This window comes from Doryrhamphus excisus, linkage group LG11 (genome assembly GCF_037039965.1).
Source record: "Doryrhamphus excisus strain RoL-2023G ecotype Guam linkage group LG11, RoL_Dexc_Guam_v1.1, whole genome shotgun sequence".
Lineage (NCBI taxonomy): Eukaryota > Metazoa > Chordata > Actinopteri > Syngnathiformes > Syngnathidae > Doryrhamphus > Doryrhamphus excisus.
This window is the reverse complement of record NC_136367.1, coordinates 16,723,691-16,750,039: the sequence shown is the minus strand read 5'-3', so window position 1 is coordinate 16,750,039 and position 26,349 is coordinate 16,723,691. Positions and strand designations below refer to the sequence as shown.

Here is a 26,349-nt window from a genome sequence, read left to right as displayed (position 1 = left end):
AAACGGCAAATAATAAAAACTCTGTAAAGAAACCACATATAGTTGGTGGGTAGACAAATAATTTTTTTCAGATTAAAATGAACAAAGCATTATTAGAGCCCTGTAGACATGACAAAACACGACTATAGTCACATTTATACTCTTTTTATTTACAACATATTGCGCAACTGCAGGGTCTTGAGACACATGCTAACTCGCAAACTAGAGAGCTAGCGACCTAAACGGTAGCCTTCAAGTTATTTCCTTTAAACTTAAATAGCCAAAAACTTACCACTTCCACACGGATAGGGAGGATAACTATTAACAGTTATTTAACCTTTAACATGAACATTAATCAAACGTAATAATTTTTTCTGCGTACATGATACCATACAGCATCCATATCAAACTTGCACGGGCCGCGTGTTTGAGACCCCTGCTCTAGATTTATCCGTATAGGTGTCAAAAGTGAATGGTTGTCTATATGTAATCTGGGATAGACTCCAGCCTCCACCCTTGTGTGTACAAGTGGTATCGAGAATGAATGGATAACATAAGGGACAAAATAGGTAAGAGGCACACACTCAGGTGTCCATATAAGCCGAGAGGAAAGGTGTGTGTTACTCATAAATGAACAAAAATGTACCTCAACTGGTCCAACCTGAAATACAACAATCCTGGCAGGTAGGCTCATCCTTTGACTCAGGGCCATTGAGTTTTTATTTTCATTTTAATAAGTCCTCATACTAGGCCTGATAGATAGATTCCTTGTTATAAGTGAAGAGTACATTTGTTAAAATATTATTTATGTATATTTTTATAAATATTTTTATTGTGCGTTCAACTTAATATTTATCAGACCAAAGCTATAATTAAGTTATAAAACAGGAGTTTTATACGTTTAATAATCACAAACTACACGGTGCCAGAGTCTAATAAATACGTCAATAGCTTTTGCTATTGGAACACTCATTATAAGCACCTATAAGGACCACGCATGCGCATTTGGGTTGCTGCTGCTTTCAAGTTCTCCAAATTGTGTGCGTCAAATACACACTATTAAGTTAGTACTTGTCAACTTGGTTGGATTTTTAGCTTTTTAAAAATCACACATACAAACTTAGAGAGCAACATGAATACGTTTATTAAACTGGCATTTATTTGTTTTGTACGAAGTTAAATCTGTGATTAAACATTACGTTCAAAATAGACGGATAAAACAGACATGTAACTGTGTTACCTATAGTAGCTAGCACGATTACACATACGTGTGGATTGAATAAATGTGTCTAGATAAATATCGATCAATAATGTTGCCTTTTCATACATCCATATTGTTCAGTCGCTCATGTGACGCACGAAGTGCAATATTTCCTACACCGCTTGAACGCACCAGGCGCAGAGCACATTCATTGCGTTTGTGTGTGGAGCTCCGAGTCAGAGGGACAGGCGGCGTCTTACCTGCTCAAACGAGTCCGGGATCGTAAAGTCAACGAGCGGGGACAGAGATAGCAAACCGTCGCTTCTGACAAAAAGGAAGAAAACGACCTTCGAAGTGAGTTTAAGTAAGTGTGCTAATTTGCTAAGTGAACTCCGGTGTCACATGTAATGTTAATATGACATGGTACCACCGGACATGTTGAGGAAATGATACAAGAGCGTCTACGCCGCCAGAAGTGACTTCCAGGTGGACAACAATGGCTTGATTCCTTCGGTGCGACACTACTGTCAGAGGCGCTCATGTTTCTGTGGAAGCAACAGAAAGTTTGCTGCGCTTCACTGGGAAATCTACCCGCGTTGTGACTCTTTTCAACACACTCCAGCGGCGCAGTCCGCCTGCTTGTGTCCCGCTGTCCAACATGTCCAACCCCGCGTTGAGGAAGAACCACTGGACCTCCCGTGTGAACGAGTGCTCCGTGTCCAAAGATGCCCGCGGGGACTTGAACGTACCACTGCGCGGCGGTGCTGAGAATGGAGAGTTCGCTTTTATCGGACAACCTAAGCAGAATCAAGTGCTTTACAACAGTGGACAATTATCTGATGGGGAGCTTCTTCTGGAGGTGGAGAACCTTCCCATTTCAGGATTACCTCTATACGACGTGCAGACGCTCATAAAGAGCTGCAAAGGTCCCGTCAGGTTAAAAACCGTCAGACAAGGTAAGCACCCCAAGTGGAACACACCAAACCCCTTAAAGTTTCTATTGCATTCATGTTGCTAAGAGCCACAAGTAACAAAAACAGGTATTATTATATTCTAATTGTTATTGTCGATATTTAAGATATTACTTTTCAATTCGGCAAGATGTATTCACCTCTAAATGCAACCATTCAAGAGTAAAGTAATGTTTTATATTGAGTGTGGCTGATGTGTTCAGTTTACAAGCCTGCCTTAAATTGCCACATTTCACAATGGCGTTTGGTTGACACCTTACCCTCACATTTCCGTTTTATTTATTGTTTTATTTTATTTTATTATTGGCCTTGTCATAGCTTTATATTGTGCTAGTGCGGTGCTGTTAGTGGCTAGACTAGTTTCATTTGTGGCAGCTGACAAGAATCGGAACAGCAGGCCAGTGTGGCTGATCTGGTTTTCTCATGGTCATCTTGACCCAGCAGGGCCCAGTGGGTTTGAGACTGAACCACTGTGACAGGTTCCTAGCGTAGCGTGGCAGACTCCTTTTTTTTCCACTTTTTTGTTTTTGATCTAAAGTAATGGGAGTGCTAAATTGTTGTGTTGTTGCTCAGTTCGGAGCCTTTCAAGTTTGAGATGAATACCTCCAGAAACTGAATTGGGACACTTGATAACATGTCTTGGCAATCATATTGATCTAGCTTGTCTTGTTATTGAACAAATTGACTAGCTTTAGCTTCTATTTTTAGCATATTTACACAGCTCTGTCTGTACATTGTCATATGTTTACAATTCTATGTTCCCAGGGCAGCCATGTTGTTTCTGATGTAAACACAGGTTGCGTGTGTGACGTCACAGAATAAGTTGACGCAGGTAGTGAGCACACTTTGGTTGAAAACCTTAGTTTTTAGTACCAAATATTTGCGGGTATGTGTGTACTTTGTTCTATGAAATACCCGCCTATGTGTGGACAGGACCTTAGTGGATTATTTTGGAGTATTTCTGTCTTAGGGAACATCTTGGTTATCAAATGTAGTTATCAAGGAGCGGTCATGTTACAGTTGCGTATGAAATGGTGCGTTTTTGCGTCAGGATTTTTCATCCACTGCTGCTCCAAAGCTGTAAATTAAGTAAAAAAACGTGAATAGTTACTGTCACGGACATCTCATCTCAGGGATTTGGGGTCTCATATTGAAGGCTACACAACAAAAGAGCAAGAACCTGCTCTGTATGTCTTTAAAAAAAACAACAAACGCCATGATTGGTGTCCGACTTGATCTCCTGAACATTCATTCATTCATTCATTTTCTACCGCTTATCCTCATGAGGGTCACAGCGGGTGCTGGAGCCCATCCCAGACGGGGTACACCCTGGACTGGTGGCCAGCCAATCACAGGGCACATATAGACAAACAACCATTCACACTCACATTCATACCTATGGACAATTTGGAGTCGCCAATTAACCTAGCATGTTTTTGGAATGTGGGAGGGAACCGGAATACCCGGAAAAAACCCACGCATGCACGGGGAGAACATGCAAACTCCACACAGAGATGGCCGCGGGTGGGATTGAACTCGGGTCTCCAAGCTGTGAGGTCTGCACGCTAACCACTCAACCGCCGTGCAGCCATCTCTTATTCTCTTATTATGTCTACTATATTGGCTAATATGAATGTAAATGTGACTATAGGGGTGTTATTTAATATCCAGAGGGCTCTAATGGTATTTTGAAAGTCATAAATAGTTTCGGTACAGAAAATGGATGGCATGGATAGACAGTGACATTATAGTTATTATTATTTATGTAGTTTCATTATGTCTGAGGCATGGAATTATGGCCGAGGATGGAATTTGAACTTGTGAGTCTTCACTGAGTTGCAACTTGTTCTCCATCATCACTTAGCGTTGACTGTTTTCAACTGTACAATCGGAGGAGGTACCTCTAAACTTTCATCTCCTCTCCCAGCTGCTCCTCTTTTTTTTCCAGGGCCCCATCTGGGAATGTCTGGTGTCACCGCCGTACAACAATCACGTGATCTCATTCCATTTGATCGTTTTTAATAATTCACGCTGTCTGGGAATTTCCCCTCCCTAATCGGTTTTAATTGGGAAAATATGCTCAGCTACGAGGGCCATCTGTAAAATCAGGTTGACCTAATTTTACCCGGAACGTGTGCCATTTTCTCCCTCGAATCAAGTGTGATGTGAGCAGGGAATTCGTCTGTCAAGGAAGCTCTGCTACTATCCATTACCGGCTGTATGATGAGACGCATGAAAGTGAGATGTTAGACCACCACACACGCATGCACGAGTGAAGAGAACGCCATTGTACTGTGTATTGATCCTCTAAAGCTATTTCAACATGCGTTTATTACTATTAATTGACTCCAGGTAAATTAATTTCCTTGATATACTGTATCAATGTTCATAATTGAATATATTCGTACTTTACTCTACTTTTGTACATGTTTTTTAAAAATATTAGAGCCTTGTAGACATGAAATAAGACCCCATAATCAGCCTTACACTCATATATAAAAATAATACTGTACTGTACTGTATTGTAACACGAGTAAAGATGCCTTCCGCTGTGTAACAACAATGTAGGAAGCACACAAGGATGCTGCATTAGGGTGAGCCAATCAGTGCCGAGGATACTGAACAACTTCCTGTACTCTACAGTACATATACCAGGCCTTAAGTTAGCAATTTATCCATTTTTAGGCCAAGAATACATACCATTTAATTAAAAATGCATATTTTTGGCTAACAATAGGCCATAGTCAAACACAAAACAGCACTCGTTCATTAATTAATGAGAGAATAATACAACTGTGATATTGTGAGGGATTATCGTATTCGGGTTATGTAATTGGGGAGCAGCTGATCTCACTGTGTGCTTTCTGGTCATGTGAAAATGTGGTATCTTCATGCAGACTATTTATGTGGCTTATTTTAGCCCCTATAAAATAACACAGTTGCGTTGAAGGCACAGCAGCCTTCTTAAAGGTTCCTCATCACTTTTCATGTTTCTTGATTGTAACTTTGTCATGAATGATATGATACCGATATTGGCCATATCATTCTGATCCGATATCAGGACGATTCTTACACACTTTTATGACTTATTTTGTTATGAAGGATGTTAGAAAATGCTAGATCGAGTGATATGACTCAAACAAAGAACAATAGGCGGCAACAGTAGGTACAGTACAAGGAAAAAGTCATTTTATTGCTGTTTCGGACAGCATTGTACTACAGCCTTTGTGCTCTTGCAAGGATCCTCATGGCTGATATCAATATTGCATCGGTACACACCTACTATTATTAGCCACCTTTACACTAAGCGGGACAGTTTGAGTTCACCGTACTGTGCTAGAGTGTGAATCAGGCTTGCATTCCCACTACGGCAGTGGTCCCCAACCTTGTCCGACCCCTAGATGGGCAGTAGCAACATCATATGAACAGCACAAATTGAATACAGAGCCACCATCCACCAGTATGAGCCTGGAGTTACTTTTTCAGAGGGATTATTATTACGATGTGTACAGTATAGTAGTCTAACTGTGCAGCGTGGGAGGCACAATGGTGCGTTCAAGGGCCGTCGAACAAAAGGGAAGGGTTGCTGCTCGCAACACACAAATATATAAATGCAAAAATGATTGGATTTGTACCGCTTATCCTCACGAGGGTCGTGGGGGTGCTGGAGCCTATCCCAGCTGTCTTCGGGCGAGAAGCGGGGTACACCCTGGACTGGTCGCCAGCCAATCACAGGGCACATATATAATCAAACAACCATTCACACTCACATTCATACCTATGGACAATTTGGAGTGGCCAATTAACCTAGCATGTTTTTGGAATGTGGGAGGAAATCGGAGTACCCAGAAAAAACCCACGCATGCACGGGGAGAACATGCAAACTTCTCACAGAGATGTCCGAGGGTGGAATTGAACTCGGGTCTCCTAGCTGTGTGGCCAATAAATAATATAATGGCACATATTTCCTAAATTGAAAAAAATTGATGCTTTTTAATCATTGCACGGGCGGCACGGCAGTCTAGTGGTTAGCGCGCAGATCTCACAGCTAGGAGACCAGGGTTCAATTCCACCCTCGGCCATCTCTGTGTGGAGTTTGCATGTTCTCCCCGTGCATGTGTGGGTTTTCTCCGGGTACTCCGGTTTCCTCCCACATTCCAAAAACATGCTAGGTTAATTAGCGACTCCAAATTGTCCATAGGTATGAATGTGAGTGTGAATGGTTGTTTGTCTATATGCGCCCTGTGATTGGCTGGCGACCAGTCCAGGGTGTGCCCCGCCTCTCGCCCGAGGACAGCTGGGATGGGTTCCAGCGACCCTCGTGAGGAAAAAGCGGTAGAAAATGAATGAATGAATGAATCATCATTGCACCTGAAAGCATCCCGCTTGGCCCCCACTTACGGACCAGTACTGGGCCCTCCAGGTTTATGTGTGTATGAAACTCCGCGGGAACGAACCCTTTCTTGCTGTATCTTGCATTTTCTAGCAAGTCCTCAACTGATTTGTGTTGCAAATGTGTACCAAATGACTTCATGTGGCCCACACGTTCATCTGTTGGTTAGCATAAAAAGAGGCCAACTAATCCTGTGCAAACACACAATCACATCAGTGATTGTTCAAGTATTTAGTAGACATCCCGGATATTCCTATAATTAAAGGAGTAGACATAGTTTTTTATTGGATTGTGGGTTATTTATGTGCTTACAAGGCTTCCATTTGGACTTCTTGGTTTGCCTTGTGAGGAATGTTTTATGCATGCGTGTCTTTTCAGATCATCTTCAGAATTGAATGCATGTCACCACACTTTGGTTTCCCCCAAAATGGTCTTATGAACGTTGCCTCATTAATTGCCATCTTTGCTTATAATTGTGGTTCGCTAAGTGGAGAGTGTTTATTTTATTAAACCTACATGTGTATAGTCTTTTTTGGCCACATTTGCGTATGGAAGTGCTTATTTCTTTTCGCTTTGGAGGAAGTTAGACCCCCTTCTTTTGCCCTAAACAATTATTCCACCTTTGTATCCTCCGACCGTGGTGCAAGGACTCAATTTCCTTCTCCAGTTTGGCTTAAGCAAAGATCTCTGGCTTTAACTTCCATGTGTGAGCAGGGGGAAGAGAAGTTAGATGTGTAAGTATAAGCGTCTTACTTACTTCGGGATGAAATGATCTCTAAGTGTGTGTCGGCACTTAATTTTTAAGCCCTCCATTGAAATCCAGAATACTAGAAGGATGCTCCTTTTTGCACTAATACAGAGCCTGGGATATACATGTGAAAACACTGGGTTCTTTTTTTTTTGCTGAAGAATGGACAGTTTTTCCCCCTAATTAGCCCAATTAGAGTCAATGACATTGTGTGTGAAGAAGAGTTTGTCACGCTTGGCATTTTTAGTTAAACACCATGTCAGAAGAGACGGCCGAATTTACGATTTCTGCACACTGCTGTTGTGCTCTGTCCTTAAAATATCATTTACAAGTACATATAATAAGATAACGTAGACCTAATACTGAATAGTAGAAAGTCAAAATGGCAGCCTCTCCCTTTTTAAAGCTAACAGGATCCACAAAAAAAAGTTGAACAGAACACTCTCAGCCAAGCACTCAAGTTAAGTAAAGATACACACTGTCCCTTTACGAGCAACAGCGTACCAAATTAAAGTCATAAGCTTCATATCAGTGAGGTTGTGCCGGCTGCTAGTTAATCTAGCCGCAGTGTAGGGTGGGTTGACAAATCTTCTCAAAAGGTCTTTTTTTTTTTTTTCTTTTTCTGAGTCCTACTCTGATTCTCTTCTCAGCATAATCTCAAAGCTCACAGGTATGGAGATGCTTAGTGTTTGCATAATTAACCTTCAACTTCTTAAGGTGAACATTACCGGACCGTTTTAAAGGAGCGGCGACATCTTAAATGTTGTTTTCCAGTACTTTTATCGTGGCTAATGTTGCACTCATGAGGGATGAGGGATTCTTAAACTGTTGATCCGGGGAACCCAGGTACCCGCTTGCCATTGTTGGGGGGCCTTTTCTCCGGGTACTCCGGTTTCCTCCCACATTCCAAAAACATGCTAGGTTAATTAGTGACTCCAAATTGTCCATAGGTATGAATGTGAGTGTGAATGGTTGTTTGTCTATATGTGCCCGGTGATTGGCTGGTGACCAGTTTCAACTGAAGTCATCTGGGGTAGGCTCCAGAATACCTGCTGAGGGTGCAATCTCATTAACAAAATAATAATAATAATACATTTTATTTGTATATCGCTTTTCAGAGTACTCAAAGACGCTTTACAGTAGAGAAAAAAGAAATAACAATAGAGTTGAATAAAAACAGAGTAAACGACGCATGAAAATACAACATCCAAACATTCATTCAGAGCTAAAAGCTAAAAGCGGGGCGGGGCACAGACATTAAAAACGGACTTAAACAGGTGGAAATATCATTTCTACTACTGTGTGTATGCTCCTGGCCCCGCCTCCATCCACCAAGACAAAGAGACGGTATGACTGACAAAAGGGCTCACTTCGTTCATGCCATTGTTCTATGGAACAAACGTGCCTTGTATTAATTGGAAAGACATTTAAATTTTGCAGGTTTTTAGGTGGGTCTCAGAGAGCGTGGTTGGCTTGCAATAAGGTTCCTACCAAGACCAAAGCCTGTTTGCATCAGGGCCAGCGAATGCTTCACAGCCTCTCATTGTGCACTTGTGTCACATGGCTTGAGCATTCCTGTTCTTTGTTGCGTGTTCAGTCAGGAATGGGATCATTGGGGTATGCTTTCAGATAGCACGCTTGCTTGTGTTCATGGAGGCCACGCTAATGTGGCGAAGCCTTTCTGTCGGCTCGCTGCTCAAAAAGTCAGTTGATGTTATGCTCTTTTTGCTACTTTTTTTTTTATAAGATGATTATTATTATTATACTTAAACCCAAAAGGTTGCTTATTAGGATCTTCACTCTGGAAGCACAGTAGGTGCAGAAAAACTTTCAATGTGGTTGAAATTCCCCAAATGACTCTCTAACTGTTTCACACAGACTATTCTAGTGAAGCACATTTAAAAACTGCACACATAGAAAATCCAAAACAAAAGGACTACAGGAATGAATATATGGCCTTATAAATGTTTGTGGGTGCAAAACACCAAAGAAGAATGGGAGTTATTTTTCATCTGGGGCGACCAGAGTGCTGTCATATATAAATTATGAATGTGTGTGTATATTATGTGCATAAATGGCGGCATCTTGGTCATCCCAAGCAGTGTAACCACAGACTACAAGAGAACAACCTTTCACAAGACAGACTGTATACTGTACACTTTAAATAACTGCCAGGCTTGAGTAAACCTACGCAGTGTGATAGAATCTTAATTAGACAGGCAGTGGCTAATTAGTCAAGACAGGAAAAGGATGGGTCTTAATTGAAACTTGATTAAGAGGTCACTTCTTGCCATCTTTTCCCTGCACGACTGGCATCACAATAATGTCAAGTTCCTTAAAGTGTTTATGTGACAGCTTAGTTCTCTCTCTCATTCTCTCTCTCTCGTCTGTTTTTGACCTTCACTTTATGAAGCTTTATGAGTAATATGTCAATTTAAGCATTATATTCCATATAACCTGCCCGATTTTCCAACAACATGACTTATTTCCGATGCAGCACACTCAACAAATAGACGTTAAGTTATATTCATTCATGGAAAAAACAACCAAAAATAAAACAAATATTTTTGTCGAGATTCCATCACACTCTATGGAAAGCCAAATCAATCTAATTGTTTGACATACATTTTAGTGACCCCCCCCCAATCAATGTTGCTGTAATGATTGACATGAGTGACACTTAAACAGACTTAGACTTATTGAGCCACAAGGGAAATTACATTAGCTCAATTGCAGAAGAAAAAGAAGTCTTGAATAAAATGCAATGCAATATGATTAAAATAAAAAGAATACAAGATTTGCATATTTACAAATAGTGTGGGAAAAATATAAGTATTAATTATGAATATATAAATAAATAAAAGTATAAAATTAATCAAAAATTAAATAATTATTAAATTAAATTAATAAAATAAGTAAATTAAGACTGAATACAAAGGAGGGCCGACAATAGAGCATAATATTGTTGTGAATGATCTTTTACAGACGGATGAGGTTTTGTAAAGCTGGTTGGTGTAGCATTCACTGTAGGAATGGAACTGGAGGAGTCTGTCTGCCGCCCCTTTATTGTCCAATAGTGGAGTTGTCCATGTTGGAGACTGAAGGAACATGCAGTTTCTTACTTGTACTTATTTACTTTTACTGGCTGGATGCAATTTTTGGTCCCAAAACACGGACACACTTAGGACATCTTTCCCTTTTGATATGTTTTTCGTTAAAATTGATCTTCTGTGTATGGTCTTTGTTTTTATGTTTATGATTGAGTGAAAAGTTCCAGCCGTTAGTACTTCTATTGTGACACCAGGCTTGGTGTCATAGAGGCACTCAGTCATACAGTTTACAGAGAACATAAAGTGACAGCTGCAACAAATGTGGTGCGGACTGAAGTGGGGGGGGGGAGTGTGTCACTGCTTGGAGTGGCCACCATGACGAGCCCTGTCTGATACCCATATGGAAATGGCGCTAAGCAGCATTATGACTTGACATGAAGCACAGAGAAGGACTGACGGATGCCACGAGAAGCTGACCTTGACCACACAACCAAAGCTATCATTACATTATGCACATAGTATTTATTGTTTATGATGGTTTATTGGTTCCAGGCCTGATCGTAATAATTGAATTTACATGAAGTTTTTGTTGATTTTTAAAAATGTTTTTAATTTTTATTTTTTACAAGTAAGAAGCCAAAAAATTACCACTTCCACAGAATGGGAAGACAACTTTTGTATGCACGTGGGCTTCCCAGCATAACTTGTGGGTTATAAACTTATATAAATAGTATTGTTTTGTATGTATATAGCAGTGTGTTTTGATACCCGTGTACTTCATGTGGTACAGTTACATTGCGTGTTATTTTACTATTTTTGGTTGCACTGTGAGTGAGGTAGGTATTTGCGTTGGTCAACTCCTGTTGGTTTGTGATGTTTGAGTATGGGTGTAATTATCAAGCTGTCATTTATAGTATTGTGAATTTAAATTCATTTTCTGGTTGTACAAACACACACAGTCTTAAAGTTAAAAAACATGCAACTATAATGCAAAACGGTATTTTGTAATTTGTGGGATTTAACATGGAAAAAGCCGTTTCTCTGCACTCTGTACTACTCAGGAATGTACTGTTTACACAGCCGGGCCCGACCCCTATCAGTATTTTACTGTTTTAGGTGACTGCTGTGTGTCACTGAGATTTATCATGCCAGTGGTTCCCAGACTTCTTACAGTCGTGTACCCCTTCAGACATATTGACCTGAAGCCATGGACTCCCTACCCCTGCACACTAAAAAAATCTTTTAAATCTTAATTAATTTGAAATATTGAACATTGGTTAATTAATTTAATAGTAATTCCGGGTCAAACTTGTATTTTGTTTGGTCATATTTTGATAAACATGAGCACTGATAAATAGATACAGAATATCCACTCACGATTCATTTAACACCAAATTGAAGCGTAATGTCAAACATCCAAACATGCATACACCAATATAAATAAAAAAAATCACTCTTAAGGCATAAAATTACTCATTTTAGACTTATTTGTTTATATAATGGGGGCTGCATGGCGGTCGAGTGGTTAGCGTGCAGACCTCACAGCTAGAAGACAGTTCAATTCCACCCTAAGCCATGTCTGTGTGGAGTTTGCATGTTCTCCCCGTGCATGCGTGGGTTTTCTCCAGGTACTCCAGTTTCCTCCCACATTCCAAAAACATGCTAGGTTAATTGGCGACTCCAAATTGTCCATAGGTATGAATGTGAGTGTGAATGGTTGTTTGTCTATATGTGCCCTGTGATTGGCTGGCGACCAGTCCAGGGTGTACCCCGCCTCTCACCTGAAGACAGCTGGGATAGGCTCCAGCAACCCCCGCGACCCTCGTGAGGATAAGTGGTAGAAAATGAATGAATGTTTATATAATGCATACACAGTAATCAACAACTTCATGCTCCTTTCTGCTTTGTTCTCCTTATGCCATGAGGCGTTCAGGCGCACGGAATTGTTTTTCACGCACACCCCACTTTGGGATCCTAGGTATTATACTGTTTTTGCCTAAAACATTCCTTTGACCTGGGTGTACATGACACTGTGTATTTGAGTATATTATGGGATGTTCTTATTGAAGGATTGCAGGAAAAAGGTTAGTCAGCATGTAGAATATTTCATCTGCGCTTCTATTCGCTGGTCTGTAACGTTGTCACGGTGACAAATGCACATCCTCACCACACACACATTCCGACTTTTTTCCCCACATCCCAGTCTTATACTTTTCCTACTTGATATCATTTGTCAGTGGTGGAGATAAGAGCTGCTTTTGTACAGCTGTGACTTGTATTCCTGCAGATAGCTTATCAAATTAGACCGTGCTTGGAATGCAGGGCCGCACTGGTGGTGGACTCGACTCATCTTTTCTACCTGCTGCTGGAATTGAATCTTTTCCAATGTAAAAGCAATGCTCCGCATCAGCAGATTCTAAAAAATATACATATATAGTATTTTTTTTTAAATGACAATTACTATGCTGTTGATACTATGCTGTATTGCTCCAATTTACTTAGGACACAGACGATCACCTGTTTTGTCTTTGATAGAAGAAGCTGGCCTGCATAGACATCCCTTCATGTCCTCAAGCTCTACTCGGCTTAGGAGCTCATAAATTAGACAAGAAATCTAATTTCCCTGTGGGGCTTTTAGGTGCAGAGACGTGCTGTTTCTTTTCAGGGGTGGTTGATTTGTATTCTTCTTGATGTGTATAGGCTGATAAGAGGATGCTCGCAACCAGACTGTGCTGTAGTTGCGTGCTGAGTCACCGGGAAGCAGACCTCCTCTCTCTGTCACACTACTGACTCCCGGGGTTTTACCAGCGCACATGGCTGGCCCGTCTGGTGGTGTCTCCTCACCAAGTGGAGAAAACTGGATTTTTTTATTCAAAGTGTCAAATTGCGTCGGTTGCACAGAACGGCCACGCTTCTCACGTGAACAATGCTATCAGGGTCGACAGCTGGAAAAGAAGCGGAGAAGAGACATCATCTTCCCCCCCCTCGATTCCTGTGTTGCTTCCTCCAGCCATTGTGTTGCCTTTCCACGCGGAGGTACTCATGGCATTTCCTGCTTGGTAGGGTAGAGGGTTTAACAAAGTTGGATCATGGTATATTTCAACACATATGGACTTGGCTGTAGTGTGTTTCATCTCATTTCATTGAAACGACTGCTTACCATTTGGTGAGGGTTCAAATCAGTTGTTATTTGAAAATGGACTCCTGCTGTTATTTATTTGATACTGAAATGGGTTTCTGACTTGTACGGTATTATTATCATTATTATTATTATTATAATTAACACAAAAGAGGTCATTTCCTCTTTGGTAGGAATCCTATACAGCCATTTGGGGTTCTCGCCTTCAAAAAGGAAAGAAGATGGTTCACTCATTGGTTTGGCACCGAGATTTGAGATGACTTGAGACGTTCTGAGCAGGCAGGGTCGCTAGCATAAGTAAAAGTAAAAGGGTGAAGCCTCGTGAGGAGCAATTGCAAGGTTGTAGGAAGAAAAATTGTGATTTTTAAATCCAAATCCAGGATCTTTGCATTTGATACTGCAAAGATGACACATTAAAGGGAATTCATTCATTCATTTTTTACCACTTATCCTGACAGGGGTGCTGGAGCCTACCCTAGCTGTCTTTGAGCGAGAGACGGGGTACATCATGAATTGGTGGCCAGCCAATCACCGGGCACATATAGACAAACAACCATTCACACTCACATTCATACCTATGGACAATTTGGAGTCGCCAATTAACCTAGCATTTTTGGAACGTGGGAGGAAACCGGAGTACCCGGAGAAAACCCATGCATGTACGGGGAGAACATGCAAACTCCACACAGAGATGACTGAGGGTGGAATCGAACTCAGGTCTCCTGGCTGTGGGGCCTATAGTTTGTGTGCAAATCATGTTTTTTTAATTGTACTTTTATCTAAATTTTCGGCCATGTGTATTGAGTTGTGGACTCCTATAGAGCAGAAACAAACAATAATCCGCACAGAAAGCTTTCTAGATGATCTGGAATCTGCACCTATTCCAGCTGTTTTCTTTGGATTTCCAAAATGGTCTGTTTTTTAATGTATTCCATCCATGGCCCGCCTCCAGGCACATCCACTGTGCTGTGATTGGTCCCACTCAGCTTGTTGTACAAGCCCATGTAAGGAACATTGAGCCAGGCATTCAGAGCCATCCCCCAAACCTCTTTCAGGGCTCACTTCCAAATGCGCAAAAACGCATCGTTTTACGCGAGAATGCATAAAATCTAAGTCTCGTCTCGTTCTTGTGGACCTAATCTCGTGTATCATCTGGTCTAGTAAGTTTGGTGTCTCCTAACGCCCCTAATAATAATAATAAGAAGAATAATAATAATAAGGCGCTTGACCATGATTCATCCACCTCTTGTGATGGTAAACTACATCTGTAACCACGGTTGCCCTGGTGTAGGGAGGGAGGATCGAACTGCCAACCTTCTGATTTCCGGACAACCTGCTCAACCTCTTGAGCCACTTTTGCCCTAGGTGGTAATTATTCACCTCGTGAAGCCATCTTTTGCATTGTGTGTTTAGTTGAAGTGGAAATAGTGTTTTGCATGTGTCCATGTAGCATAGCCAGTCTGACAGGTTGGAGTGAAACTGCGGCATACCTGTGCTGCACTTGTCAGCAGGTGCACCGGGCGGCGCTGGGCTGCAGAATGCATCACAGGTGCAGAGGCGGGGCACACACACAGATGTGTTGTAAGCACAACGTAGCCACACACACACAAACACACACCTCCTTGTTTGTGCTACAGCCTTGTTTATTCTTCGGTATTATCATAGAGATCCCCCAGCTAACAAGAACTTTACCCTGGTGACATAACAAACACAAAGACTATCTGTCCCTTTCCTCATGTCCGTACTGGTCATGTGGAGAGTGCAAACACCATGTTTGAGGTGAGAGGTGTCATGTGACATTTGGTTCCCACGGGAGCAAAGTCTTAAATCCACAGGCGCCGCTCATCTACACGGGCATGGCTGATTACTAAATAAAATCTTCCTGAAAGCGTTGGGAAACAGGAGATAAACATTGTTTGGGGAAAGGACGCTCTTTTAGTCTCATGATGCTGCAGGCAGATTAGTTTGTTTAGTTGTGTGAGTATGGGCAGGCCACATTCCTGGCATTTCTTTGCACAGACAGAGAGGTGCAACAGCTTTGTTGTCCACGTCTGGTTAGAGGGAGCGTCGCTTTGATGTAGCACGGACTGAGATGGTCAGGAATTTTGTACAATTCAAGATAGCATGAATATGAAAAATATTCAATAAACAGAAAGGCAACAACCCTCAACTGCCTGCTGGCTTCTCATTGTTTTGTTTAAAAATTAGCTCCGTACAATCTGTCGCTACCAGATGCTCCATCGAAGTAGAGCATGGACAGCTATAGTCAAACCTCACTTGGGTTCTTTGTAGTCGAGAGACTCACCGGGGTCCGCCGGAGTCTAGACTCACCGGGGTCCGCTGGAGTCTAGACTCACCGGGGTCCGCTGGAGTCTAGACTCACCGGGGTCCGCTGGAGTCTAGACTCACTATGGTCCGCCGGAGTCTAGACTGACTGGGGTCCGCCCGAGCCGAGACTGACTGGGGTCCGCCCGAGCCGAGACTGACTGGGGTCCGCCCGAGCCGAGACTGACTGGGGTCCGCCCGAGCCGAGCCGCAGCCACAGTTGAGCCTCACTGGGGTCGAGCCTCACTGGGGTCCACCACAGTCGAGCCTCACTCGGGTTCGCTTTATAAACTAATGATTTAGGGCAACTGGCGGAATATGGAATTGTTTGAAGGCTTTCTACAAGGGTTATTGTGTCTGTGTGTGTGTGTGTGTGTGTGTGGATGGGCTCTTTTTGTTCATTCATCCAGAAGAGGTTAGCGGTGTAGGCAGAGAGGGCTTGTGCGTAGTCTCCATTTTATGTCTTCCCAAAAGTGTTTTGATGGGGTGCTAAACAGATGAAAACAAACATGACCTCACGCTGACAAGCCGTCTCTGTTTTCCCAAGAGAATGATTTAAATATATTTCACTTACACTATCTTAAATGATGATGCAGAAACTGAAGTGCTTTATGTGTAAATTTATGGTGGGTAAAGGTTGGATATAAAAACATAGCACAGAAGAAAACTGGTGCCTGGGAGTTAGCTAGAATTCAAATTATGTAATTGCATTGCTCTCCATTGTTAAAGGAAACTGAGGGAAACGTTGAATCTACAATCAGGCCCTGGAACCGGGACAACAATGGCGTTTACTTGCTTTTTGTCTGCTCTTAACTATGGCACCAATCATCATGCGCTAAAGGGCACAATAAAGGTCGTTAAAGGGGATTTTGTTTTGACGCTCTAAACATAGATCCGGTCTATATTTTGATACCGTCTTACTGCCGGCAATTCTTGCTTTGTTGGGTGTGAGTCAGCTGCTGTTTTTTTTTTTTTTTTTTACATATGAAATGTCAACCTATGGTAGTAGTTCTGTCATTGTCACACAAATATCAGCCTCAGGATTTGTTCCTGTAATCCTTCCATCTATTAACTAAAGGCAGTTTTAATCTGGATCCTAATATGATGGGTAAAGGCCATAAAACTGACTTATAAGACAACAAAAAACAAGAAAATACTATTAACTGCACAACACAAAATGCATAATGCAGTGTCCCCTTATGCCATTTATATCACATATATCGTGAAAATGATGTTTGAGTCAAATACATGTAGGTAAGACGAGTGTAGCTGCAAGATACACACATACCATTACATATTTCCCATCTGCCTGACATTCAAGTGAAATAGAGCAGACACGGGAAGAGATGAGATGCCAAAAGTTTAATAAGGAGCGTGTTTGGATGTACACCTGCCCATCCAGTCCATCTCTCTGACTTGTTTCCGCCAAAATGAGTGCCAGCTTGCACATGGATGTATTTCTACCTGAATGGTGTAGCCCAGGTCAACTAGCACAGTCCCATTTCTGTGTGGAGATTGCATGTTCTCCCTGTGCATGCGTGGGTTTTCTGCGGGTACTCCGGTTTCCTCCTACATTCCAAACACATGCTAGGTTAATTAGCGACTCCAAATTGTCCATAGGTATGAATGTGAGTGTGAATGGTTGTTTGTGTATATGTGCCCTGTGATTGGCTGGCGACCAGTCCAGGGTGTACCCCTGACAGATGGGATAGGCTCCAGATCTTCAACACAAACCTCATCAGTCAACAACACCTCGAGGCCCGGGACTTGTACCTATCCCCAAAAAGCGATGTGTGATCTGGATGACTAGCCGTCAACGCTGTTTCGTTGAATATTTACTCCGCCGATCAAAAGCTTTATTAGGCGTTGACTGTTGGAAGGAAGGCTTCCAAACTGGCTTAACTAGTGTCTTCGTGCTTTAATTCATATTCACATCTGTTTGCTCACTGCTAGTCCGTGTAGCCCCGCCTCCACAAAGAGGCTTAATAGTTGAGAGGATGCTCACTCTCTTTTGTGTTCATTTCATTTCAGTGAACCCTTTTCTCATCCAGGCTGTGTACCACAGAAAGATGGACAAGCATAAACTTATGGCAATATATCAAGGGATCATAATTACCGACTTTTTTTATCGTTCAAAAAAATTGTTATATCCATTACATACACATCCGGTTCATATAATGGCAATACAATGGCATCAATGTGTTATTGATAGTTTATCACTTTCTGTCTACTACTGTCTTTGCATTGACAAAAGTTAGTAGTTTTTCCCTGTGTACGTATATGCACTTTATATTGCGAATAGAAACATATGGGAAAGTTGCAGTGTTCTCTGGCTTATTATGTTTATCAAAGCACAAACCTTTACAGTGGATGGGCTCCCATGTGCTCAGGTAGGATATGAACTCCACAAAAAAAACCCCATAAAATATTAAAAATGTTGATATGAGCTGAGCAAATCAACAAATGTGAAAACAGTAGCTGTCAATACATCGACTGAGGGCGCCTGTCTCGGGGGGGATGCTCAACGAGGCACATGGTTGTGATTAAAACGGGGGAAGTCAAGCACATCCTTTACATTAACACACTGCCTGGGGGGGTTGGCGTGGCACAAACATTGTGGTGTCCTCACAGCGGTAGAAAAAAAGTTGATCTCGAAGGTCCATCAGTTTTTTTTTTTTTATTCAACTAAATGAGTCTCATTGTAGTAGTGGATTCGGTCCCCTCAAAATGTGTTAATTCTCATTAAATCCCAATTTTTTCCCCACTGTTATACATTCTAGCAAATTCCCTGCAGTGTGATGTACTGCATTCACTGGGCCTTCCACTGAAGAAGTAATGTTTACAGTATATGTTGTACATCATCTGGGAAAACTGCCTGGGCTTCATTGCATTATTTCCCCACACAAGACAGTTTCATAATACACACGGAGGAGAATCTATTCTTTCAGACTAGATTCCACAACAGTCTGTGTGAAAGAACAACATATAAACTATTACATTATCTAAGGGTTGTTATTATACTAGAGACCAATCGTACTACATGGGGGGGAGGGAAAGAATAGTCTAACAATCACAATACAGGAACTTCAACCTTACAGGAAATGTGTCTCTGCTGGCTACTGTTAGACAAAATAACATACAGGACATGGCTATTTATAGAACATTTTGGTGGCGGATCCTTACACCCGTAAATCTCCATGTTGTCTCTACAGACTATAAATGCATATGTCCATTTACCTGGAAATACTAAGAATAATTCAAAATCACTATCAACCAGTCATGAATTTTTTGGCTTTGTTGTGACCGTTCCACAATCTCGGTTCACTGTCTGAGGGAAACGAACGAAAGAGAAACAATGTCAACACTGTTTGGTGTGGGAACACACCAAAGAAAACCCAACATCCAGGGCCATAAGGTGGTACTGACCTATGACATGTCTGGGGTGTGAACGCCAAATGGAGATAGACCAAGACCGAGTATGCCCTTAGATTACAGTTAAGGGAAAATTATGCTATCCGGAGAGACAGGGATTGATATCAATTTGATTGGTGGAAAGAGTCCCTGGGGAAGTGGGTAGTGGGCTACATGTCGACATGACACTGTTCTCTTTGGTTCCTTTAGTCTAGCATACACAAGTAAATGACACTGAAGTAATCTTAAACTGGCCACTGTCGCTTGAAGTACAACACAGATTTTATGATCTGTAGCCGGGGGGGATGACTGAAGTCCCCAGAGAGACATGGGTGTGATCGTAAGTACTAATGATAGCTAAATGAGGTAATCTTATCTTGTTGTTTTCTGTGACAAGTCTGAGAACTTCCCAACATCCAATAGAATTGTATAGAACTGTTGTTGACTAAAGTTGGCACAGTTGGAAAAGTATTACAAGCTGAACTGTTCCCCCTTTGCAGCTATAACGGCTTCCTCTGGGAAGACTTTCGACAAGATTTTGGAGAGTGTCTGTGGGAATTTTGGTTCATTTATCAGGAACAACATTTGTGAGGTCACAGGTCACTGATGTGGGACAAATGGGATCGGCTAACCACAATATCTGTTTGAGTTTAGCTCACTCGAGGACATTCATTCTGTGCTGGACTTTTACGTTTACGTGCACTAAATTAGTCCGATTCAGATCATTCGATCTCTTCCATTGTCACAAGTCCCTTTTTACAGGCAGTTTTTCTAAGTCAAATGTTGGTCATGCTGTTGAATGAGAAAGTGTGCCCAAACCTTTTACTGGTAGTTTACCCGCAAGAGGGTACTGGATCCAGTTGCATAATCACGGTATGTTAATTCAATCTTTAAAACGTGAATATAATTGTGCTAACATGCATTTTAAAAAGCTGTTTTCAACCAAATTAATCTCATACTTTGTTGACATATCGAGCATTCAAAGATGTGTTAACTGATGTTGCCTGATTGTTGCTGAGCGGATTGGAAGCTGCGCTGGTCCGCCAGTACCGGAAACTTTTTTTTTTTTTAAAAACAAGTAGCAATTAAAATAGACGCACAACGACAACAAAAGGAAAAATTAGTGAGTTTCCGAGGAATAACGGGAGGGTTGATAAGTCTGTTTTGTATTCGTTGTATTCAATGCTTTCCCTATAGTTGTATATTAGCTTGCTGAGAAATAAACATACATTCTTCTTAATTAGGGGAACTCTGCCTTGCATTTCTATGACTGGCTTCACCACAAGGTCATCTCTCACTGCTCAATTAGAAAGAGAGGTCATTTGAGGAATCCATCACAGCAGAGCGTTGCAGCCAACAGATGGTAACTTGGTGTGTGTTTGTCTCATTTGATGCCACCTGTGTCTTTGAATTCGGGATGACCCTTTCTTCTTCCGAGCAGTCCGCTGTCAGACAGGGGTTGGTCTTTCCCTTCTATCTTTCTACTTCATTCCTCACTTCATACGCCCCCCCCCCCCTCCACCCCAGCTGTGTACTCACTGGTTGTGATTGATTGATTTTAAGAAGTTAATAGGATCAAGTTTATCTCCCCTGCTGATGGAGCTGAAACAAACAAAAATCAATTTATTGTCACGTTGACGGTGATGTCATTCTATTACTACTCAGCCAACACACCCGATGTCATCCTTACCCTGGGTAGCCCAGGGGTTCAGTGAGTCAGTCCCAGGCCCTGTCCACACAAGAACGCTCCTGGTTTTTTTTCTGGGTTAAAGAAAAGTCCTGTTCACAGTGTCGGATCTGAAGATGGTCACATTAGCCATGTATACATGGGCCTCAATATCCAATTGGATTCGGTTTATTTGCTCAAATGGAAAGAATGTAACCTTTGTATACACCTCATTCCGAAAGAGTGCCAATCCGAATAAACATATAATCGGATTCCCAGGGGTGGAATATTCCTTTCCCCAATCCGATTGAGGTATCTTGTACCTCAATCGGATCGGGTGTGTTCTTCTTCGTAGTGTTTTTCTTCTTCTGTTGTTTATTGGCGGTTGGCATCCAGTTTTCGGTGTGCATTGCCGCCATCTGTCGAACAGAATCTATACCCTTCTATACTTTATTCATAAGTCCAGTTTATCTTTAAAAAGAAAATACATATCTATATAAAACATGTCCCGAGTTTAATTATAAATATTAGCAAGATTGAATTTGATCTTTTCCTGTTTTAAATTTATCTCGATTGCATTCTTTCAGTGCATGCTCGAGACGTTCTTCGGTTTTAAAAATGGAGGCGAGCAATTGGCACTGGACCGCTGCGGAAAGTTTGTTTTTGATCCAAACTAAATTTCAAGACTGGACAGTTATTCCAACAAGTGAAAGAAAAACCTGGCGAAGTCGGTATCACGTGATGTTGATGTTTACGTTTTACTGCGCATGCCCCATTGACTATTCTGTTTGATTATAGCGGCGCATGTAGACAAGAGATTGGAATAGTCCTTTCCATGCATACAATTGTTTTTGGAAAAGTCATTTGGAAAGATTCCATACTGAAAGAGGAAAAACCCTGCATGTAAACGTGGCTAGTGTTTCTAAATTGACATATTAGTACAACAAGTACAAAAAAAGCATTGTCTCAAAGGAGGCTAAAAAAAATGATGCTGACTGTATGCTACATATGCGGATGGACCTGTTCTTCTGGACGCAGACAGTTTCTGTCTTCCTGCTGCACGGCTTCAGTTTCACTGTACGTACACGACATGTTCTTTATTCCCTGCCTGCTCCGGCTTTGATCTTCCATCATATCACCAGTGTTCTCTTGGAGGCTGCTTTCAAGGCGTTTTTCAATTCCGCTCCTATGAACTTTGGGGGGGAAAAATAGCTGTACAAACAACAGATGTGTGCTCTGTTCCCAAACCACTACTTATATTTTCAAAGAATGGTATGTTCTCAACCCTTTTGACATTACATAACAAGAGACATATCCTGAAGGATCATTAAATTTGTGTTGTATATTTAAAAATATTAAAGTTAAATAGGAATGTTGTGTTCAAGCCGGAATGTGCCTTCCCACCGCGAAAGATGAGTATATGTTTATGTTTATGGTTATGTGTGCGGGTGCACACACTTCTGCTGCACAGGTCTGATTACAGTTGATTTGTTGAGAACGTAAGAAAGTCTTCTGGTCGCTTCCTGAATTCCCAAATCACAGGGAAACAAAAGACTCCTTTCGACTGTCTGAGGGTGAGGTCAGTCTTTTGACATTTTTCCAGGGATAAGAGCTGAGGTAAATAAAACGTTCATTAGTTTACCTGAACCATCTGTGAATAATCAGTGTTTCAATAGCTTGGCTGGAGTATAGGACATGCTTTCAATTCTCCATACTTTAGTGTCTCACTGCTTCGGTTGCTATGATAATGGGGTTGTTTCAAAACCAAGGCTTTTACTTCTATTCACTATTAAAGGTTAATTAGTCATCACGTTGAAAAAACACATTGAACTGATTTAAAAGTACTAACAAATGGCTATTTTTTTTTGTTTCACCTGCTTATGTAAATCTGAACAATGATGGTAATATTTATTTTTTGTTATATTTGGAGATAAAATTGTCTATTTTTGGCACATTGCTACATCACAACTCTCTTTCTCTCTTCGATTGCCATTGTTCACCCATGAAACAATTCAGGTTTTAGCCATAGGTATGCCTCAAAAACTTTTTTAATGCATTTAAGGGTGCTGGAGCCTATCCCAGCTGTCTTCCGGCGAGAGGCGGGGTACAGCCAATCACAGGGCACATATAGACAAACAACCATTCACACTCACATTCATACCTATGGACAATTTGGAGTCGCCAATAAACCGGAGTATATTCAAATATTGTGTGTTGAACTTTGTTGATGCATCATGTTGTCTATAATTTACGGACCGGAATTAAGGAACAGAGGACGGGAACTTGTTGTGTCTCTTCCGGTAAATCTGGGTGTGTTGCTCACTGCTTTTCCTAACGGACTATATCCCACAAGGCAAGATGTTTGGTTCCTTGGGTCTTCTCAGTTCTTCTGGTCAAACATTGGGAAATAATTTTATCTTTAGCAATTTAGCATGTAGCAATTTGCATTGCAGAACGTACATTGACCCGTCCCCCTGGAAGTCGGTTAGTTTTCCTTGTATTGCACTCCACAGTTGTGCTTTGTGTTGGTTTAATATGCGATTTTCCCTTTTAGTTGACTTCAAGTGATGTTTGCATGATGTCAGCAGTTTTTCCAAGTGAGGTCGTTTTTTTTTTTTTAAAGGTAGCCTGGCAAATGAACCTGCAAACTGGGAGCAAAGGCTATTCTAATGGAAATACCAAAGGTGGTTCTCATTTGTTGCCATCATCAAGCTAATGTATCCTCAGTAATTTAACAATAAAACGGCTTCTACTAATAGAGCGCTGGTTGAGAGGCTGGCCAGGGGAACAAAGCGGAGTTTTCCTCGAGTCCCTGAACCAGTGGAAGGGGTTTGATTGAGAATTGGCTGTCGTGTCTGTGTCCATTCCTATTGAGGTACTGCAAGATTAATAGACTGACACGGAAAAAAAGAACCGCTAGCACTTTATTTTTTATTGCCCTCTACAATTTTTCTTTTTTTTGATCATGTGTTATTGTTTTATTATTGCAGCTGTGCTTTAGTGGAACCATTGGTCAGGGAGCCTTGAACATTTCAAAGGGATGAGGTCACCGATAGGTTACTAGCATCATGTTTAAAACCCAGAGATGGTGCCGAAACACGGATGCAGTAATTGATCCCACAGCTTTTTCTTTTCAGAGACATGATCAATTAAAGGGCTCGTGAGTGTAGTGATGTAATACGTAGCAATTAAGCCTCTTTGAAGGCTGACGTTGTCACTGTGTGGTCATTCGGTGGCTGTTTGGAAATGGTTTCATGAGTTTTAAAAGGAAAGTCCATTGTATAATAGATCATGACTCATTGGGAATGACCTAATAATATAAACACCTTGATCTCCGGGGTATAGCACCGTGCATGCTCTAAAACAGAGGTCTCAAACATGCGGCCCGCGGGTCAAATGTGGCCCGCAGGACACTAGTTTGAGGCCCCCGCCTTGATATGAAAGTTTAATGTTAGTGCGGCCCGCGCAAGTTTGATATGGATGCTGTATGGTATCATGTACCCAGAAAAAATTATCACGTTTGATTAATGTTCATGTTAAAGGTTAAATAACTGTTAATAATTATCCTCCCTATCCGTGTGGAAGTGGTAAGTTTTTGGCTATTTAAGTTTAAAGGAAATAATTTGAAGGCTACCGTTTAGGTCGCTAGCTCTCTAGTTTGCGAGTTAGCATGTGTCTCAAGACCCTGCAGTTGCGCAATATGTTGTAAATAAAAAAAAAGTATAGATGTGACTATAGTCGTGTTTTGTCATGTCTACAGGGCTCTAATAATGCTTTGTTCATTTTAATCTGAAAATATAATTAGTCTATCCACCAACTATATGTGTTTTTTTAAGTTTTATTATTTGCCGTTTTATTATTATTATTATTATTATTATTATTATTATTATATTTATTTATTACTGATTGATTGATTTTCTTTATTCTTGATTTGTTTATTTATTTTTCATCTTATTTTCTGCAGAAAAATAAAAATTAAGATATTTGAGAACAGTGGAATGTTTTATCAGAGCTTTTATTGTAGAAAATCAGAACCAAAGCACTGAAAAAGTTTGTATATTTTTCTGTTTTTAAAAAATGCGTTTTTTTTTTTTTTAAAACCTGATGCGGCCCAGCTTTGCCCAGACCCTAGCTCCAGTGGCCCCCAGGTAAATTGAGTTTGATACCCCTGCTCTAAAACATACTACTAAACTCAGATTCAACAAAGCTGCAGCTGTGCCCCCCTTGGAGCCACCCCCCCTGCCCCACTCAGAGCTCCAGTTGTTGTGATTCACCACGTGGCGCTTTGGCTGGAGTGGATGTTAGTGGTTTTAGACTCATCTCTGTGCTTAATTGATCACATGGGGAGCTCTGCAGCCGCCGGCTGCTTCATGCTGTCAACAAGCTCGTACGCATGGGGAGAATCTATTGGGAAAGCATGTCACAGCACAGTTACACTAATCAATCGCCAGTTGTCCTCTTTTTCATCACTCTCTACGTGATTATGTTTATATATTTAGTGCTCAAGTCTCCATAAACATCATTTTATGCTGTTTGCTCATAAATTTTTAAACTGTCTCTAATTTGGAGCATTGGAAGATTTAAAACTTCCATAAGGAAATATGATTAGATGGGAGCAGAAATGATTATTGAGCAGTGAGAGCAAGGGCTAAATGGTACCGGGCACTAGCTCTTTTAACGACTAATTAAAGGGACTCATTAGGAAGGCACGGAGCTGGCTGTCTGCAGGCCAGCGATGGTCCAGCAGCAGCCAATCAGCTAAAGCAGAACGAATATAAATGGAAGGATTTGAACGGAGGCGAATGAGGAGTCAGGAGCTGGCATGGAGAACTTTGTGTGTTTTTGTCTCTCATCGGAGAACTACACTTGTTTATTTTTTCATTCATTCATTTTCTACCACTTTATCCTCATGAGAGTCGCGGAGGGGCTGGAGCCTATCCCAGCTGTCTTCGGGCGAGAGGCGGGGTACACCCTGGACTGGTGGCCAGCCAATCACAGAGCACATATAGACAAACAACCATTCACACTCACATTCATACCTATGGACAATTTGGAGTCGCCAATTAACCTAGCATGTTTTTGGAATGTGGGAGGAAACCGGAGTACCCAAAGAAAACCCACGCATGCACGGGGAGAACATGCAAACTCCACACAGAGATGGCCGAGGGTGGAATTGAACCCTGGTCTCCTAGCTGCGCGCTAACCACTCGACCGCCGTGCCGCCTTGTTTATTTTTTTTTTTTTGTTGTTTATTTTGTTCATTTTAATGGTCATGGTCTGATAAAAAGACATTTATACCATATTGATGAGTTAAATTCCTGCATTTACAGGATCAATTAACATTTGATCAGTCATTCCCAACCCGACTTGACTCGGCTTTTTAGCAGTTGAACTTAGGAACAGAATGAGGATGACAGTTTTTGGATCATCTCCATTGTTTTATTGTCTCCGTTTACCCGGGAATGT

At 41.4% G+C, this 26,349-nt stretch overlaps 1 protein-coding gene across 13 annotated transcripts in view; it reads left to right on the top strand.

The window, feature by feature from the left end:
- Positions 1–1,376: 1,376 nt before the first annotated feature.
- Positions 1,377–26,349, top strand: part of magi1b (membrane associated guanylate kinase, WW and PDZ domain containing 1b) — a 115,430-nt gene continuing 90,457 nt past the window's right edge. For all 13 annotated transcript variants that reach the window (XM_058080229.2, XM_078794860.1, XM_058080205.2 and 10 more), the window contains exon 1: positions 1,377–2,136. In XM_058080229.2, the coding sequence (XP_057936212.2) occupies positions 1,839–2,136 (298 nt within the window). In that variant the 5' untranslated portion in view covers positions 1,377–1,838. The remainder of the gene's footprint in view (positions 2,137–26,349) is intronic.